This window comes from Ixodes scapularis, unplaced genomic scaffold (assembly GCF_016920785.2).
Source record: "Ixodes scapularis isolate PalLabHiFi unplaced genomic scaffold, ASM1692078v2 PGA_scaffold8__174_contigs__length_109621045, whole genome shotgun sequence".
Classification (NCBI taxonomy): domain Eukaryota; kingdom Metazoa; phylum Arthropoda; class Arachnida; order Ixodida; family Ixodidae; genus Ixodes; species Ixodes scapularis.
In genome coordinates this window covers 99535378-99556204 of record NW_024609883.1, presented here as the reverse complement: position 1 = coordinate 99556204, position 20827 = coordinate 99535378, and the positions used below count along the sequence as shown (strand labels likewise).

At 44.3% G+C, this 20827-nt stretch overlaps 1 protein-coding gene and 1 pseudogene across 1 annotated transcript in view; both read left to right on the top strand.

Annotated features, from left to right (window-relative positions):
• The window catches only part of LOC120851141 (neuroglian-like), a 32116-nt gene extending 18039 nt beyond the window's left edge, over positions 1–14077 (top strand). Inside the window, exons 3-8 of the mRNA XM_042286664.1 lie at positions 4563–4762; positions 5758–5978; positions 7343–7662; positions 10978–11121; positions 12842–13114; positions 14016–14077. Coding sequence (XP_042142598.1) covers positions 4563–4762; positions 5758–5978; positions 7343–7662; positions 10978–11121; positions 12842–13114; positions 14016–14020 — 1163 coding nt within the window. The 3' untranslated portion in view covers positions 14021–14077. The remainder of the gene's footprint in view (positions 1–4562; positions 4763–5757; positions 5979–7342; positions 7663–10977; positions 11122–12841; positions 13115–14015) is intronic.
• A 5140-nt stretch (positions 14078–19217) lies between these two features.
• On the top strand, positions 19218–19810 carry LOC120851143 (annotated as a pseudogene).
• Positions 19811–20827: the final 1017 nt, after the last annotated feature.

Sequence of the window (20827 nt, the reverse complement as noted above, 5' to 3'; positions counted from 1 at the left end):
AATAAAGCGTACGTACCATACAGCGAAAGGTAATCCGTGTAGCGTTTATTTCAGTTCTGTGTAAAACAGAACAGCATATCCAGTCGATAGGAACGAGAACTGCGATGCGGCGAGCGACTGCCGTCCGACACATGTCGTAGTCCGTCAACACCGGGACCACGACCGGCTTGCGAGAACACGCGATATATATATATATATTTTTTTTTTAACCTGATCCCCGCACAAGAAAGGACGCTGAAATGACGATTCGGCGAAGGAACGAAGCAACAAATCCGGGAGACAAGGTCAACAATTCATTCGGGAAGAGTCCACTTGGAAGAAAGGGTAGTACAGACATTCCATTCTGGTTGCGGGGCGAAACGGGGGGAGGGAGGCCGGATCTGCGGTCTTGAAGGAACGGATGATCCAACCAAGCGGACGGTTCACCGCCGCTTTTTTAGTTCGTGCGGCATCTCCTGCTATTGTGTGCTACATATCAAATAACGCACTCGCAAAAAAAAAAAAAAAAAAAAAAGGTAAAGTGAACAAATAATTCCGTCGCACTTTTGTTTTCTTTTATGCGGCCCACTTAATCCCTTATCTCGCGGTTTCTCTCGTGTCGCGAAACGAGCGCTGGCCGGCTGTAGCACACGACCAAGTTCACCCGGCGTGAACAACGTGAATCTCAAGTCTGCTCGTCGCAAATGTGCTGGACGTACTTTTAAAAGAAGCAAGGAGGAACATAAGCTTACTATTAACGTTCTATTTAGATAGCGACATGAATAGAATATTACTAACAATTGCTGTACAACCTTTTATTTTAGCTTTAGTGTCCAAAATAGTTGCATTGCGTTAGCTCTCGTAACGCTATATTCTGCAACGGGTTGCAAAGTTCTCTAAAACATGAAAACACGGCTCCGCTACGGTACATATAGCGGAGGCCATACCCATAATGGATTGCTTATAGAGTTGCGGAAGTGACTGAACGATCTAAAACTCTCAACACGGGCTTTTTAACTTTTTGACTTGGGCAGCATGATCTTTTCAAGCGGTTGCGATACCAAAGTCATGGTTCGTGGGTCCTTATCGCTCCCGGCACTTACTATTTATAGGTAGAACGCTCCAGGTTAGAAAATTAAAACAATATTAAATTTCACTTTTACGGGTGACGAAGCGTGACCCAAGATGTGTCCCCTGCTCTTGCAACGAGTCTTGTTAAAACCAGGAATATTTTTTGTTTGAAAAATTCCTTGAAATTCTTGTGCAACAATTAAAATTAATCATTCCCCCGCCGAAACTTAAAATAGATTACAGTGGCACTGCACACTCTAATCAAGCTATAGCTTGGTGGCAAATTTTAGCACCAGTGTACTGCATTTCAACACTGCATTGCCAACATGATTCTTCGAACTTATTAAAAATATATTCATTAAATTTTAGTTAATTAACCTAATGATCTACATTTGCTTTGATCAGGGTGTTGAATTAAGAGATAGGGGCTATTCCAAGAGACAAGTGAAATAATGTATGAAGTACGAGTAACATTCGCTCCGTCTCTCCGTGTTTATGCGACAAATGATGGCAGTCGCCGGCCAAGTCGGATTCAAAAATAAGACTGCCATATATACAGAGAGTGCGAAGTTAGCGTACGTGGAGAGGGGTGTGGGTTCAGTGTCGGTGCGTTGTTGCGTTTGTGGGGTGTTCTCCTTGTGTTTCGTGTATTCTGTATGTTCGGTGTTGTATTTGCCATGTAGCGTTCAAGGGCGGGGGACATTGGAAAACAAATTGGCACTTCACCAACATTTTTTTTTTCTGTTTTGAGCGCCATCTGGTGGAAGTTATATGAATTACACGAGGGGAGAAAGTTTCCTCCATTGGGCGCAAAACGGTGGCGATTTTCCTCCGTTCTTAGGGGAGGAACGTTTTCTCCACGTGCAAAAATAGGTGGCAACTTTCCTCCCTTCCTAGGGGAGGAAATTTCCTCCCGTTTTGTAGGAGGAAAATTTCCTCCATTTGTAGAGCAATATATGATACACGCGAGTTCCACCTTTAAGGGAGGAAGTACTACTCCCTTTTTTTTTTAGAGTGTACTTGAAGAATGAAGAGTTTGGAACCGTTCTCTTGCCACCTCTTTGTGCAGTCATAGCTGTCCCTTGCACACATGTAATCGTATAAGGGTCTGGGTCATATTGGGACTGATGTGTTAGAGTCACGGGCCGTTTCAGTACCACGAGATCTTCATTTTGAAGGTTATGAGGCACAGCGTGGCGTTTCCTGGCGGCATACAGTTTCACCTGTGCCTTCTTGAGCTGATCTCTTACTCGCACTTGCCCATCATTCGCTGTGGCGGTTGTTTCTCCCATTACGTCAACTCCAGCTCCCGAGTCCACACAGACTTCGATCTCGACTTCTTCTATTTCTACAGTCACACTGGGGATCTTGGAGTGTTTCTGCTGCACGTAATACAGTTCTTCGGAAACGCCTTCGCTCCGAGTTGGTTCCAGTTCTTGAACTGTCCAGACTTTAAAAGAAACAGTTGCAGTTTCACCGCTTGCCACTCGATGAACCACGTCGAAGCACTTGGTCCAGGCTCATCGGTTTGAGGGACCCCGGGTCTACGGCCATTCGTATATGCTCGGAAGATTTAAACACTGATTGTGATTACGGCCACATTCACAGTGTTCTCCGCAGATGCGGCCGTTGTTTTGAATTGAGACGGCGGCGGCGCAATCCCGGCAGCAGAAGTACTCTCGAGCGGTAGGTGCTACTATGCACGACTTGCAAGTGCACCTTCAAAGAAACAAAACATTTTATATCTCTGTTACTTCCGTACATCTGAATATACGGCCGAAACGTATACCTAGCATTGCGTTCTTTGCAGCCACCCCACTCCTCTTCGTCCGATTCTGATGAATGACTGGAGTCTTCGCCGGAGGACTCGCCGGCATACCGGCGTATGGGACTAGTCCCATGCTGTTGCTGTAGCGCAACATATCTAATTGAATTTCCCTCAGCTGCGATGTGTCCGCGGCCATCGCGGCGATGAGAGGCGCCGATTCAGAAAACACGTCGGTGACATCAGCGCCATCAGCGCAGTTGTAACACCTACCGACGCACCCCCAACTCGCGGCCGCTAACGCTCCCATTCTCCTACTGCCGAGAGAACTTCCGGTTCCTGTGCCAGAGTACGTCACGGCCGTCAAAATTACGCCGCAACTTGTTTTGCGGTCAGTTGGAGTTAATAAACCGAGACGAAAACGGATCCCTGTCAGGCATTCAGTGAACATTGAAGGTTTAATGTAAAAGTTATCTGGCAAAATTAAAAGGTCATTTCATGGTCCCTTTTAAGTTTTTTCAGTTATTCGCCGCCTCATTATTTGTCATTCCTGACAATATGTATCTTGCATTATCCCAAATTAACCGTTACATCACTCACGTAGACCTGCAATGCTAATGAATGACCCTGTTGGAGATAAAAAAAAATAGTTTTCTCATTCGAAAGCCGAGATAATAAAAATTGATTTCTGTGTATGTTCTTGAAGCAATTACGTTTTCGAAGGCCATTCTTCTATAAGATTAAAAGGAAAAGGAACTACTGTCAATAAATATAGAAGCCGTATGTCTCAAGTACATCTTGAATGATGCTCCTGTTCCGTCACCCACAAGCTCGGGGTTTCACTGTTTTGACAGAATCCGCAGACTGGAAGCTTCAAAAAGAAATAAATTTCAACATCTTCGAACCTTTCTTGACCCTAAGCTTCTGAAAGCATCCCTGAAAGGAAAAATAAATTTTCTTTTTTAAACAGTGTTGGGGAGACACGCGTGTCAAAAAATTAATTTTATGCGAAAAAACATTTTTTTTTTTTTTTGAGCAACACTGACGGCGCAAGACGCGATTTAGTCGGTGGTCAAGCCCTTTCCACTTGTTTTCTCTCTCAGCATTTCGGGCGCGTGGAGGAGAGGTGGGTCGACTTCGCCTTCACGTTGAGGGGGAAAGAGCGAATGACCAAGTGACCATCTCGTTGAGCGAATGACCATTCCGTGACGTCATGGACTTTGCGCGCAGAATTTCCAAAAATACTCTCGCCGTCAAAAATTGCTCTAAAATATTATTTTTCGCGTAAAATTTATTTTTCTGCATGGCTGTCTCAACCAGACTGTTTAAAAATACAGTTTTTTTTCTTTTCAGGAGACCTTTACTAACATTCTTTTATTTGCGTGGCTCCCTTCGTTAAATTTCCCTGCCATCTAGTTGCCTGCCTATCAGGTAGTGAACAATACGAAGATTAAAACACAACGAACTAAAAAACGCAAATGCCATCATTGCAGGCCCATTAAGAATGAAACCCTGCGGTCACAACTTGCTTATCAATTACCCACTTAGGATGTCTAACGTCGAGTGTGACATAATGTGTCAGCGAAATTTAGCAGACGTCTGTATTTTATTTTCTATATGTCCTCAAATTGTTAGAGGGGAACGTGTGTGTCAAATTTAGGAGCGTTTTTTGTTTTTTTTTCAAGCTGGCTGCCAGAGCATCGGGATTATTTGTCCCGTGTGAAGTGATAGAGCTGCCCCGTTGCAGAGCTGAACCCGTTCCCGGAAGAGAGCCCCAGGGAGGTGAGTGTGGTGGAAGGCGATCCACTATCGCTGGACTGCAACGCTCCGATGGGGTACCCCAGGCCTCACGTCTACTGGCTCATTCTGCACGACAGCGGTGCCCTGCGCGGGTTGAACTCTTCACGTATCACGTCCGACCCCGAAGGGGGCCTGCACTTCTCCAGGGTGAGTCGGCTACCTTCCTCTCATGTGTTTGTTATTTTTCATCTCTGCAGTGAAGCTCAGAATTCCCAACGTAGGTGCTTGTTTTTTCAGCGCGTTTCCCCCAATGCCTTGTTCCCTTTACTTTCTGGGGAAAAGCCGCTGTGGTTCTGCGGCTGGAATAAAAGCGAGGAAACGTCTATCCGCAAACAGAGACGAAAGCGAAGATGGCGAAACGAACAAGCGCGTGTCCTTGTGTTCCCTTTTCCAGTTCGTCTTTGTTTGCGTATACAAGTTTCCTCAGCTTCATGCACCAGTTAGCCCAACAGCAACTCTTTTTAGACTAAAATTAATGTCATGTACTGACATAGCCACAATACTTTATCACAAAAAAAACCGAAGGTGGTCAGATATGAAAGGAACATCCACTAAATGACCTGTCTTAAGTGTCAGTGTGGCAGCCGATTTCTTGCCAAGAAAGATGGCGCCATGCGTTACATTAAGACAACTCTCTTAGTAAAACATCGGCTCTCAGTCCAGGGTTTCCATGTGGTTTGTGTTCAGAATGGTCGGGTTGTAAACAACTAGACTTAGTTAAGCTCTTTTCAAGATACTGTGAACTTAGAACCTGTTCATAGATGTCATGGCGTCAGGAATCACCTTTACGCTCCGTCACGTGGTTAGCTGCTCTAAATTTAACTGGAAAATCGTTGACATTGTTTCCGCCTGACTTTACATAAAGCTGCCCATAAAGTTACAACTGTCTGTGACTTTACAGCTCTTTTGTGCCGTGAAATCTTTCTTTTTCGCCAGAGTCCCCCCCCCCCCCCCCCCTCTCTTTCTTTGAGCTCGAAAACATACTCTGCTGTGACTAATTTGTAAAATGTGTTTTGTAGATATTGAGAGGTTACGTTGCACTAAATTTGTGGGGTTGAGTGTCAACTCGGTGCCTCTCTGCAGTTTTAGAGAAAAAAAAAGGCGTGTGGCATTGACATCTTTGGCCCTCACCGTCGCGGCAGGTGGAGCGAGAGGATGCCTTGCAGGATGCGGTGTACGTCTGCGCCGCAACCTCGGTCTTCCTGCATCAGTACAAGATTGGGAATAAGGTCCGGCTGCGGGTTGAACGAGTGCCGAATGCGTCAAGTACAGAGCACGCTCCTGTAAGACAGTACCTGTCACCAGAAAACTTGGTCGCACTTGAAGGACAGGAGCTCAAGCTGTACTGCATCTTCGGAGGATCGTGAGTCCCTGGTTTAGTTTTTCGGGCACATACGTACACTTTTCATCTTCCCTGCAAGCGCACGGAGTGTGGAAGTTTCTTTCAGTGTCATCAGTTAACACCGCCTAGAATTATCACAGCCCGTGTGCACTATTGCATTTCGACGTCATTACAGTGAGCTCCAGCACAGGCACAAATTAGATGCGAGGGGTGCGTCAATGTTCGGCTGTGCCTATTGTGTCCGTCTTAGGCCTAATTGCTAAGTTGACGACTTCAGAGTGTGATGACATATCAAAGAAGTGGAAAAGGCTGTTAACTGATTTCGATTCTTCTAGGTGGTGTTGCATCAGCTCACACTTGTCTTCATCGTAAACCAAAGTTTGGATGATATACAAGCGCAATGTCACGGTGCACTTTTTTCATTCATTAGACAAGACGGTGATGATACACGGAAAAAGATAACAAACGTACAAAGTGGTATTACGCTTTCAGAGCTTCAGGACTTATCCTATCGCTTCGTGCGCTCTGAAGCAAGTTGAAACAACGTAAATTAGGTTGCAGCGGAACGGAAGGGAAAGGGTCAAATGTATGCATTCAGTGGGAAGTAAGTTTTTTTTCTTAAAAATATGGTTACTCAAGTAGCCACATGATGACATCTAAAGTGATTGTTTGAGTAAAATGCATAATACGGTAAAGAAAGCTTGTCTTTGTCATAAGGGGGCGATGAGTCCAGTGAGGTTCGTTGCAGAACCGGAGCCCCTAGCGTGAGTCGCGCCAACACAACGTGCATTAAAAATAAAACTGGTTGGAATTAAACTAGGGATATATTGTCAAAACTTTCCTTTCACGAATTAAAGACTGCATTGTAGCAGAACTGAAACAGCCTTCGGGTGCACTTTGTTTAAATTTTCAACGAGAAGTACTAAGGTGAGACGTTAAAAGCGCTAATGGCATTTAAATGACTAAACTGCAAGCGAAATGAAAATCCGCGTTATAGCTTTACTGATAGATTCCGTTTTAAAACCTTGTTCACTATTGACACTGCACATTATGGAACTTGAATAGTTCGAATTAACCAGGCCCCATAGAAGATTTATTTGCGTAAGCCATTGAGTGAACTTTCGAATGTCATAACTCAAGCAGAAAAAGAAAATCCTAACTCAAACGTATAAGGCTGTGTTGTTTCTGGAATGATATCAAGAGAAATGAATAATAAATGGGGTATAGCTTCGAGGAAAGGCCCCTGTAGAGGTACGTGGGACTGACTGTTATTAGGTCCGCTTGCTGAGCAATGAAAGGCCATGTTCTTGCGCTGTGAGCATTGAAGTGCTCGTGTCTTTTACAATCGGATCAACGAACTAAATTAGCGGAACATTTTTTTTCAGGCCCCAGCCACAGATCACTTGGAGAAAGCTTGACACGAATCCGGGATCTTCGTACTTCACCACTGCCAATTACAGCAGAAACTTGGTGACCATCCCCGTCGCACTCACAGACGAAGGCACGTACGAGTGCGAGGCCTACAACGGCGTGGGCGTGGTTCAATCCCATGCGATCAACGTCACGGTAGAGTCCGCTCCCTATTGGCTACGCTCGCCAGAGAACACCAACGCCGGCGAGGACGAGAGCGTCTCCTTCGAGTGTGCGGCCTCTGGCAGACCGGAGCCGAAGCTACAGTGGTTCATCAATGGCGTTCCCCTTCAGAGTGAGTTGCATGGAACACATGTGCTTTCCTTGGGTTTGAAAGGCCTCATTGCCTGTGGGCCAAGAAGAAGGAGGGCTCTGGTCACACAAATATGGTCAGGCAAACCAGTATCTAGAGAACTAAAGCCCTAGTACCACTAGAGCGACAAACAACAGAACTATTCAGCACGCGAAGTTATCTTTGGCAGGACTGAAATCCCTCATGTTTGTGGTTGCTGCTGCTTGTCGTTGTAGTGGTACTTGGACATGGAAAGCTACGCAAAACCTTGGTCATTGAGAAAGACACAATGAACTTCCTTTCCAGTGTTCTACACAACAGCTTTTTCAGCTGATTTTTCGAATCTAAAGAACTAATCAGGTAAAAACGGAACCTGACGTAGTTCAAAAAGCTTATCTGAGCAAGACTAAGCTATCGTGAAATCGCATGTACAATGACAGACCGCTCTAATTTTTATCACTTTAATCCCCAGTCACTCGAAGCGTTATTGTCGAAGTAACTAAACGTGTTTAGTTTTTTCGTAACTTAATTTTTTTTTTTTAATTCAGAAACGTAACTGTATCTGAGGTACTGAAAACATGACTTTCAACACACTTGCACATGCTCTGAGTTTGGAAAGTCCGACACATTTTGATCTGGATGATTACCGTAAGGATGTGTATCGCTACCGCGCGAGGCCGTTGGCGAATCCAAGCTAGCAGTCATTCTGTACTTCCTAATTTTCTGATCGACGGCCAGAACCTGTCCTGCCATACCATGGCACACTGACCTCACGCCGTTTGAATGTCCAACGTCGAAAACTTAGAAGGACACAATCTTTGTATAAGCTATATAGCGGTTATTATAACATGAATTCGAGTGATTATTTATTTATTGATTTATTTTACCCTCAGGGCACATGGCATTACAGAGGGGAGTGGGAACAATAGTAAACATAAACAATTGGAACAAAATATACAATACTTCAAGAACAGGAAACATGAAATTGGTAGTAGATGTACAAAAAACTGCGCGGTCATTAATTGACGTGAGCGATGCAGGCAAGCGATTCCAGTCTGTGTAAGTCCCGGGAATAAAAGAGTCATAATAAACGTTAGGGTTGCGAAATGGGACACCGACTTTCCGACGATGATCAAGGCGTGCTGAAACAAAGTAGGGGGGTATCTAGTTGTGATTTAAGCTGAGGAATACGGTGATAGATTTTATGAAATAGACAAATACGAGAGACTGTGCGGTGATGTGCGAGGCTTGGGAGTAACAAATTATCTTTCATTGATGTAACGCTTGCGGTGCGGTTATAATTGGCCATTATGAAACGTGCAGCTCTTTTCTGAATACGTTCCAGTGAATCAACGAGGTAAAGGGTAGAGGTATCCCAGATGGAAGCTGCATACTCTAGCTTGAACCTAACTAATGTTTTATAAACGAATAGTTTTAATGATGATGAGGCGAGAAAAAAGTTACGTTTGAGAAAACCAAGCATTCGATTGGCGTTGTTAGTCACATAGTTAATGTGAAGTTTCCAGGAAAGGTCAGCACTTAAAATCACACCCAGATACTTGTATGAGTTTACAAGTTCTAGGGGTGTGTTATTAATACTATTATTAATACTATATATTGATACTATATAAAATACTATACTAACACGTTTGGATACGTTTGGATACGTTTGGAATCAACCCGTACAGCGGATTGATGCTTTTAATTATACTCTTTTCTGGTAAACCAACAGATGAGGTGTGGAACAGCTTGGATGTCATATTTTTTTTTGTTCAGATTGATAAAAGAGAGAGTTTTGAAAAGGTGTTCCTAGATTTTTGTTTACAGATGTGCTAGTTCTCTTGAAATGGTGTTAGTTATGATTTCGTGGACGCTCATTTTGAACAGGGAAATCGCCCTAATGATGATTGTATTTGTGGTCGTTGTTTGCTGTACAGTTCTTGTTCTTTTTATTTTCTTGTTTCTGAAAGAAAAAATGAAAGACGTTTACAATTCCCTGTAAATCTGAATTAGAGCGCAGCTTTTGAGGAGGAAGAGGGGAGGGTACAGAAAGGAGGGAATAGCCCTCGTCCTCTTCCGTACCCTCTGCTCCTCCCCTCCTCCCCCCTCTTTCCTCCTCCACCCACTTCCTCCCTCCTCCTCCTCTCATTCTCCACATCTGCTCTTCCCTTCCTCCTACCCCTCCACGGCCAGGGCCTCCCTCCTCCCTCGTGACGTCCCTCGTGAAGGCCTCGTGAAGGTGGTGACCTTCACTATGAAGTCGTGACCTTCGTCATGGCCTTCACGAATGACCCTCGTGACGTCACACGTGACGTCACCTGTGACATCATTATTGTAAACGTAGCATAATGCAACGCGCGGTCACGCCGACGGCGACGCCCACTGATCTCTATTGTAGTAGGCTGGATCGCGAATCGCGGCCTCGGAAGCTGGGGCCGAGTGTCGCCACCGGCGGCCATTGATTGACACCAGCCAATGCATGGGACTCTATGGGACGAACAAGAAAAAGTGCCGTTTTCCCGTTTCTAAGCTGTTCTCGGCACTGAAACTTTTTGGATGCTTTTCGATAAGCCCGTCAAATAGCTTGCTTACAAACATTAAAACTGACAGCCCTCTCAATTCTTATAAATAAATATTTTGTGGTCGAGAGTGACTCCGCAGTAGTGCAGCTCAATGATGCGAGTTAACTAGAGTTACCGCGGAGTCGGTGACGGTTTCGTTGAGTTGGGTTTAGCAAACGACAAGCTCCAAGGCTTTTCAACGCGGAATTCGCTCACTCCCGGAAAGCCGCTGTCGAGATGGAACTTCTTTGTCATTCATCAACTTCTGGGCTTCCCTGAGGACGGTCTTATTGACGGAAAGTTCCTTTGTTTACTTCACTGCGAGAGCAAGCTTGCCTGCTCAGCCGTAGGTGCTCCGGTACGTTTGATTTTTTTTATTTGGCGACCGGACGTTTGACAAATACCGATTCGATCTCCAAACACCCGACATGAAGATCGCAGCGCACAATAAAATACTCGCCTCCGAGCACAGCGTACATGCTTCAATATGCTTACTTTTGTGCGTTTCTCCCATAGACTTGCGTGTATTGCCTGGTGTCAAGCAATGGCCGCCGGTGGCGACACCGACGGGATCCCGATCCGCGATCCAGCCTACTAAAATAAAGATCAGTGGCGACGCCGCTCAAGCCGGAAACGGGATGCCTAAGAGCTGCGCTCTAAAAAGAAACATATTTGCAACTCTTGTGAGGCATCCTGGGCTATCAGTATTTTAAATATATAAATATGCCGTTTTTATTTCACCAGTGCGTGTTTGCAGATGCGGAACCGAACCCCCGCCGTAAGGTGGATGGTTCACGAATGACCATAGAAGGCTTGACCAAGCAGGACACGGCTGTGTACCAATGCAACGCTTCCAACACCCACGGCTACGCCTTTCAGAACTTCTACCTCAACGTCCTCGGTACGAAACACGGGTCTGGGGGAGGGGGGAGGGGGGGGGGGGGAGAAGGGGCGTAAAGGTTCTTTTGTTTGAACACCTTCCGGAATTCGAATCCTATAGTGCCGTCCCATAAAAAAAAAAACATGATAACAACGAACCAAGTGTAAGCTGAACTGTCGAACCTTCGTGTTTGATAGAGGTTCCTTGCAGGGAATGGGTAGCATTCTTTTAGTATTTCAGGTAAAGCCCAAATATAACAGTCTAACTGATGGAGGTATCAGAGATTCTGTTATAATATCTCGAATTTTACTAGTTTATTCTCTTTTATTTAGAAGTCGAATAGCTTTTCCAGTTACCAAAACCACGCTATCAGAAACAGTAGTCATAGCTCTAGTGTCACCGTGACCAAGGCGACGTGGACGAGAGAGCGAGACCTCGCCTTTGAAATGTTCTTCCGCAGAACGACCACTCGCTTTAGAAAACCACGTCTAAATTCACGGTGTACGGCCTAGCTCAAAATTATTTCTCTGGCTAAAAGCTACAAAGCTTCAAGCTGTTCTTAGAGAGTAACTCTTGTACATTTTCTTAATTTTGGAGATACCACGGTTTTTAGTAAACGAAGGGTCACTGAAAGACGAGGTGTCAGTTTCTTTTTTCTCGATGCCTTGTATAGATTAGTAGATACCCTATCTGAAAGTTTTGTTTCGGGGTCCTACAGAAACTACCGGCTCGAGCATGATGGCAACCCTTGTGATCAACTGCATAGACATGCTGTGACGCAAAGTTTGTACCGCGCTACCGCAAAACGTACGGCTGGCCTAGTCGCGAGAGCAGTTCCGATAAGTCAGTTCAGATGCTACGGCTGCTTTATGGCTTTGTTTCGTAGATATCAAGTGTCTGTAGCAATTAATAATATGCATTCGTAAAGTTTCCGGCCGCAAAACGAGTTTCCACGATGAACCCAGGCTCAGAACGAGTCCCCGAATTTCTTTTGAGAAGAACTACAATCTTTGTGGTGTGCAATTCACGTTTAAGAAATGTTATGGAAGTTAATCGCAAGGTCGCGTTGAGCAGGAACGGACTAAACAATGACCGCCAGTGAATGCCATTTTCGGCACCAGGACGCTTGAGCTTGCAGGGAGTCAAACCTTCGCGCTCGATCGCAAGCAGGCTTGTCTCCACAACAAAGTGCATCTCAGTCGTTGCAGTGGTCGGATTTCGCGTGCTTGTCTCATTCCATGCGTTCCTAAGACTAATGTTTTAATCGCTAAAAACAAAAATGACGATATTTTCATATAATAAACTCGGAGATGCATATAGTATATGTCGTGAATGAGTTAATCGCATGCTTTGTGTTTGTGTAACGTCACGATACGTCATGAAGTCTTATAACTAAGTGATATGTGACTGACAGAACGTCACGGTACCACGTGGTCTGATGGCAGTGCGTGAAGTACGTCACAACGCTCGAACTTGACGGCAAGCCACGTGACGTCAGAGTGTCACGTAACACACTGGCGTCAAGGTCATATAAACAATACAGACTCCTGCAGTGTTATATTGATTATACTTTATACGAGGTTGACCCGTGTGTTGGTCGAGGTTAACGGTCGAAAGTAGCGTGTCGCTCTTCTGATTAACATGGGATGTTGTATGGGGCATGCCAGATCCCGTGTTAAAACCAAGATTCTCATACAACCCAGTAATGACGTGAAACACTTTAAATGAGCTTCTTTTTCAGCGCTTGCCCCAAGCAGCGTGGGGGCGCTGCAGCATACTACTCTTGCGGAGGTGTCGTCACTGGTGACCCTTCGCTGCCCGGTTTTTGGGGTCCCGCGCCCCGAGGTCAAGTGGTTGAAGGAAGGGCAGGAGCTGACCGGAGGCCGCTATAGGGTGTTGGACAACGGGGACCTCCAGCTCCACGACCTGAGGGTCAGCGACCAGGGCTCTTACACCTGCCTCGCAAGGAACAAGTTCGGGGAAGTTTGGATTACAGAGGTCCTTCAGGTCACGGGTAAATGTTTCGGACGGTCCGATTAGCGCCTTCCGCTGATAGTTTTGCACAAGGGAATGAATACTTGAAGCTTTTAAGTGGAAGAGGAAATTTAGATAAAGACAAGAAGGGCGGCCCTTAAAACAAACAAGTACATCACTAGGAGAATACGTCCCGCTCCAATCCTTTGCATTAAAGAGCGCGAATACAGCTCCAAATCAGCTGGGAGGACACGCCGCGTTCGACAGAGCTCACGCGCATCGCACTGACCACGCTGTCGCCGGCACACGGAGATACCGGACTCGTCGAGACAGCAGAGACGGCTGTCTCCGCTGTCTCAACAAGTTTTGACAACGATAGATGGCCCCAGCCACCATTCCCCATTCAAAAGGGAAAGACCCGGAGGCTGCGCGCGTCCAGCCGTTTTAACTATACAGAAATCCTCTCGGCGCCAAGGCCATTGGATTTTCGCGGGGTACGATGTATTCCGTACTAAAATATTTGGAAATGCAGCAATAGGGGAACACCTCTTACTATATGAAAATCCACAGTGATTGGCGAGGGCAGGATTGGCGTAGTTTGAATGGCCAGATCGCCGCAGCTCCAGGGCTTTTCATTTTGAATTGGGTGGGTGGCTGCCCCCCCCCCCCCCCCCCCCCCCCCCCATCGTCGTGATTTCTCTGCGGGCCAACAGCCGTTTCGACTTTCCAGAAAAAAAACCCAAAAAACTCTAGCTTGGATACGTCGGCAATGGCCATCTCCCTCAGCGCCGTGCGGAACAATACGATAGGCATATATTTCCTAATGCGCAACGTTTCTCCCGCTAGAGGAGGATTCGGATCTGTAGGCGCGCCGTCTAATGCAAATGAGCGTAGTGTTACCTTTTATGTCTAGTAAAGTAATTGCTGGAAATTTCTTGCAGGTTAGTTTTCCTGTACAGCCTGAAGAAAAGGGAAAAATAAAGCCTCCTTGATTATAATAACTTTATCATTAAAACAATTTTTTTTTCATGGGTCCTTCATTTTGGAACTCTTCGGTTTACTCAGTTACAAGCTTCCAATCCCATCTGGCATCACACGCGTGCAAGAACTTGCGCGCTTGTAGATAATTTGTCAGGATGGCAATTAGGCGCGCTTGCCATTAGGAGCAGAGGTACGACGACGCACCGATGGCACAACACTGTGAAGTCCTTTATCATCGCTCACGCAGCTGTGTCAATAATGCTTAGAAAATGTGCTGCGCGCTGGAAATTGTTAGAGTTCACTCATTTCCGTTACATGACTGATTGGCAATGAACGTCAGCCCCAATGTCTGACGGCATATTGACCATCTCTTCGTGCCTCGTCTCTCTCTCTCTCCCCCCTATCGAAAATACCATCAGGAAAATCCTGATGGTCTGATGGAGTCGTATTTTGAGACGTCTGATGGTTTGATGGTCTGTTGGCCTGATGGTTTGATGGTCTGTTGGCCTGATGGTTTGATGGTCTGTTGGTTTGGTCTGATGGTCGAATGACCTGTCGTATTTTGAGACGTCTATTTTTTACGGTTTGCTTATGGTGGTTTCATGGCTAATTTGAAACAGTTCGAGTTGGCCACAACTTAAAAAACACAACAATATGTGAATGCATAATTTGGAAACTTAATTATGCCATGTCTGGAGCATGACGAGGTGCATATATCCCACTTAGACTTTATTTATATTGTCCACTGCACACTGGTAATCGCCAGCCCGACATTTTAGTACGGCAAATGCAACTACTAAGAAGAATAAAGTCAAACAAGCTGCATTGCTTTGATATTTTAATTATGAAATTATGAAATCATACATTGTTTCGCTGGGCGGAATGACTAGGTGGTACAGAAAAACCAGAAACATTTGAGGAAGCACTATTGTGACCAATATTAGTTGAAGCGCCATGACGCATGGCGTGTCAGAGCCACCTGTCGGATTTTCAGTGAACCTCTGTGTTTGCTGAGGTTTAGGCAGGTTGCTTCTTGCACTCATTGCGCCACTATGAGCTGGAAATTGACACGGAACGGCATAGTGGTGCAACGAGCAGAAGAAGTGATTTGTTTCTACCTCAGCGCATACCAAGGTTTGCTGAACAATCTGAGAGACAACTCTCATCGCGTGCCGCGTGTAGTGGCGTTTCAGCTCATATTGGCTGTGCTAGTACGTTTGTTCCATTTCAATTGTATTGGCAATATATACATTAAGCTAAATTAATATGAAGAAAAGGGTAAAAAGGCTACAACGTAGGGTGCAAGCGATGGCAGACCTGCAACAGCATGGGCAGTCCGTGGTGGGACCACGCATCAGGGGAGGACAGGCAGCAAAGGGATGAGCCTGGACAGTGGGCAAGGCAACTTTGCAAGGATCACGTCGGTTGATATGCCACAGTTATTTACCATTCAGGTGCTGCTGTTGCTGGGCCAGTGCTCTTCGTCGGCGGCAAAAGCAAACCAAACGAAGATAGGATTCAGCGGAGGCCCCGTATCAGCACCGGTCATCGCTAGCGGAACATCGCCCTGGCATGATGCTGCACCGGTCATCGTCAGCGGAACATCACCCTGGCATGATACTGCACCTAGGGCATTGTGGGACGACGGCCCAGCTGTTATAAGAACTGTACCAGACGCGACAAGCTTCAGTGGGCACGGCAACTTTGCAAGGATCACGTCGGTTGATATGCCACTGTTATTTACCATTCAGGTGCTGCTGTTGTTGGGCCAGTGCTCTTCGTCGGCGGCAAAAGCAAACCAAACGAAGATAGGATTCAGCGGAGGCCCCGTATCAGCACCGGTCATCGCTAGCGGAACATCGCCCTGGTATGATGCTGCACCGGTCATCGTCAGCGGAACATCACCCTGGCATGATACCGCACCTAGGGCATTGTGGGACGACGGCCCAGCTGTTATAAGAACTGTACCAGACGCGACAAGCTTCAGTGGGCAAGGCAACTTTGCAAGGATCACGTCGGTTGATATGCCACTGTTATTTACCATTCAGGTTAGCACTGAAACTTACTCAACTTGTAGAAGTGATAATCGGTACCTCATTGTCCTGCCGTGCCCCAAAGTGTTTTACGGTTGTGTCTTGCATTGCTATGAAATGATGGCGCTCCTGCTGTCAGGTGATGTCGAGCTAAACCCGGGCCCAGAAACAAGGACTGAAAAAATGATGTTCGAAATGCTAGAAACCCCAAAAAAATAAGCTTTGACATTAAAGAAATTAAAGAAAACCAAAATAGCTTCCATAAAAGAATGGACGAACTCACAAAAAACATTAAACAACTTGAAACTTCTGTCAAGAACAGCGACGCCAAAGTCAGTGGCCTTGAAGATACCGTTAAAAAGTTGAATGCGATCATTCAAACCCAACAGGAGAAACTTGTCGACCTAGAGGATTATAGTCGAAGAAACAACTTGGTAATCTTTGGTATCGCTGAGAACCAAGACGAAAAAAACGAAGATTAAAAAGCAAAAGTAGTCACAGATGTTTTCCAAAACCGCCTTGGAGTTACAGTAAAGTCGATCGTACGAACGCACAGAATTGGACGGAAGCAACCCAACAAAATTCGGCCAGTAATTAGGAACTTTGCAGACTTCAATGAAAAAAAAATAGAAATCTTTCGTAAATGCAAAAAATTGAAGGGCTCAAGAATGTCTATTTCAGATGACTTTTCACGGACCACGATAACCAGACGAAAGTTGCTCTGGGAAAGCGCGAGGGCAGAGAGGGATGATGGCGCCCGAGTAAAGCTCGTTGGAGATAAGATGAAGATAAACGATGATTTCTACTCGTGGCATGACGAGGATGACTGCCGCGTTAAACTTAAAAGGAATAGATCCGATAATATTGAAGGGGGACTCGCTGAACAAAAAACCGCGGATTTACGTATCATAAATCTAAACGCGCGCAGTTTAGCTAATAAAGTTATTGAACTCGAGCAGGTACTAATGCTTTATAACCCCCATGTTGTCGTAGTAACAGAAACATGGTTACACCCAGGAATAAGTGATGGAGAGTTACTGCCACCGGGGTATAAGATGGTAAGAAAAGATAGAAAGACGAGAGGAGGCGGCGTAGCATTGATTCTTAGAAATAATATCGACTATGTAGTAATGAAAGACATTCAGGACGTTGAATGTATATGGTGCAAAGTGAACTTTTACAATACACACTACGTAGTCTGTGCATTTTATAGGCCTCCGGATGCTCCTAATTCAGTCTTGGAAGCACTACAGGACTACCTTAATACTAACATTAGACTCGGAACCAGACTAATTATTGCTGGGGATTTTAATTTGCCTGGAATTAATTGGGACGAGCTTGATGCAGGACATATGGATGTAATTAATAGCGAACTTCTTCTCGATATTGCGTTCGACAATTGTCTTACGCAAGTTGTTACGGTTTTCACTCGTGAAGTTGGAAACAGCTGCTCGTTGTTAGATTTAATATTTGTAAGTAGTCATTTACTCGAGTATGATGTGACTGTTTACAAGGGTATCTCTGATCATAAATTAGTATTTTCATGTTTCAAAACTGTTAAAATCTGCAAACAAACAAAGTGTTCTATCCAAGTGCCTAATTTTTCTAAAGCGAACGACGAAAGTGTGCTAGATTACCTCGATCTGTCATTTTCTCAGTTTTCAACTTTCGATCGTACGGGTGACGTGGATTTTTTATGGGCTGAATTTAAACGAATTGTTACCTATTGCTTAGAACATTTTATACCCAAACGGAAGAAATCAATAAGAAAATCGAATCCATGGGTAACCCGAGAGATCGTACAACTCAAGCGTAAGATAAAACGCAAACGTCGTAAAAGAAAGGAAAACGAAGAAGAGTTCCTAGAGCTTTCATGTCTTTTAAAACAAAAGTTGAGTTCAGCGAAGGGACGTTATTTTTCTGAAACCCTACCGAATTTTATGAGAAATGCACCCGACAGATTCTGGCGTCACTTAAAACCACGGAAAGAACGATTAGAATATATCATTGAAAACAATGAAATTGTGACCGATCCAAAAGATATCGCCGATAGGTTTAATAACTTTTTCCATAGTGTATTTCTTAATACAGATGGCGCTACAGAGGACTTGAGCTTAAATGCGACAAGTAGTACTATGGGAGATATAATAATCACTGAAGAGGGAGTCTTTTCATTACTATTAAACTTAGACGTAAAGAAGACAACCGGGCCAGACGAAATACCCAACAAGTTTTTAAAAAGATATGCAGAATGGGTTTCAAAATACCTTACCATTATTTTTCAAACATCACTAAAACAACACCAAGTACCCCCCGATTGGCGCAGTGCGAGGGTCGTACCAATCCTTAAAAAAGGAAGTAAGCATAATATTGAAAACTACCGCCCCGTATCTTTAACGTGCATAGTATGCAAATTATTTGAGCACATTATTTCTAAAGCTTTATACAAGTATTTTGAATCCTCTAGCATTTTTCATTCTAACCAACATGGGTTTCGCCAGAAACTATCGACGGTCACGCAACTCATAGAAACATTTGACGATTTTTCAGCTTCTTCTAATGAGAGAGGACAGATTGATGCGATATGCCTTGACCTTTCTAAGGCGTTTGATAGAGTACCACACACTGAACTACTTCATAAACTTTCTTTGCATGGTGTAAATCAGAACGTGATATTCTGGATCAGGGCGTATTTATTTAATCGGGTGCAGTATGTAGAGGTTAACGGTGACCGTTCAATTGTATCTGAAGTGCCCTCGGGCGTCCCCCAGGGGTCAGTACTCGGGCCAATATTATTTTTAATTTACATTAATGATATCGCGGCGGAAATAAATCAAGGGGTTGCTGTGCGACTATTTGCGGATGATTGTCTGGTATATTCGAAAATCGAGGAGCAAGACGACCAGCGCAGATTAAGTGCATCTGTTGGGTCTATTCAGGACTGGTGCTGCTCGAAATGGAAGATGAAAATTAATACACAAAAAACTGTTTTCGCACGAATAACTAACAAAACTAAGAATGTTCTTTCTTATACTTACGAGCTTGATGGGAGTCCTTTGGTTGAAGTTGATAGTTTTAAATACTTGGGTGTGACACTTTCTAAAGACTTAAGTTGGAGTAAACACATAAATGAAATATGTCACAAAGCAATGAAAAAGCTTTGGTTTTTAAGACGGAATCTGGCCAGTGCTCCGCCTAAAGTGAAGTTAATGGCCTACACAACGTATATTAGGCCTACCTTGGAGTACGGTGCATCGGTATGGGACCCCTATAGAAAAAATCAAATTGGTGAACTCGAAAAAGTTCAGAGGAAGGCGGCGCGATTTATTCTATCCAAATACAAGCGACTTGATTCTGTCACAGATATGCTGAACAGCCTCAACCTCCCCTTACTTTCTGTCCGTCGAAAAATTGCTCGACTAAAGTTTTTCTTTATGTTTTCTCATCACCTGTATAACATTAACCCGGATTCTAGATTAACACATCGCGCATCGGGAGAACTCAGATACGTTAGCACTAATCAGTTTGAAGTGCCCAAATGTAATATTGACGCTTATAGGTTTTCTTTTTTCCCTAGAACTGTGAAAAACTGGAATGATCTCCCACAAAATATATTGTCATTGGACTGTTTAGATGATTTTGAGAGCGCCCTTTTGAATATGACTGGTTTGGAATGATAAATAGTAGTTAAATATTTTTTGGAAACTTCGTTAAAGATTTCGAGTGCTGAGTGTTCATTTTGTTGAGTGCTATATAATATATTGAATGTTTGTGCTATTTCAGCCCCTTTATTTTAAGTGAATGTCGCTGAATGTGTACTGTATTGTAGTCCTGATGTTGTATGTTTCAGTGCTCTTCTATACCCCACACCTGTTAAAGCCCCATACTTGAGGTGAACAGTATTCATAAATAAATAAATAAATATCAAGGGCAATTCAGAGATCAGCAATGAGTCCAAACACAGGACGACCATTGACATACGTAAACAGCGGAGTGGGCCTAGAGACGACTAAGGGGCAGTAAGAGTGACGTGCTTCATTGTAATTGTGTGACCAAGCAACTTTTTGGAGAGTGAGCGAGCACGGCCTGATGGGATGGCAGTAGCGACCAAGCAACCCACAGCCTTTTTCAAGTGGTCAGCTGATCAACACACTACTTTAAAGTTGTTTGCATAAACATTTAGATATATTAAGCTCTGAATAATTGATCTATACCATCATTTAAAATAATTGCTTGTAAACTGGAGATTCAAAATAGTATATTACTTAATTAAGGAAGTTAGAGTATAGATGCACATACCTTTGTAGTGATTTCGCTTGAGATTGGACAGCTTTTCTGACAGGTACCGCCGTATTTTCTGGTGCCGGGCTGCCCTTTCAGCCTGGCAGTACCTTTCTCCCTCAGGTGTAGCCAAAATCAGCCTGGAATATTGAAAATCCAGGGTAATAATTTTTTGCTGTGCTCAGACTTAAAACAATATAGAACGTCATAGATACAGGCTGGAGGATCATAGTTTAAGACCAAGGGTAAATTAGTCTCAAATGAAAGCAGTTAAGTGGCAGCTGGCACCTAACAAACCTTCAAAGTTTCTTAGTATTTACAGTGTTTAGAGATTACCATAAAAACAAAAGCACCGCAGTATCCTGATTTATGTTTCACTCCCAATAGACAGGTCACCCTGGCTTTTGTTAGATTCTTTTAAGCACAAAACAGGTAGCTCATGTCTATAAATTTCCCTG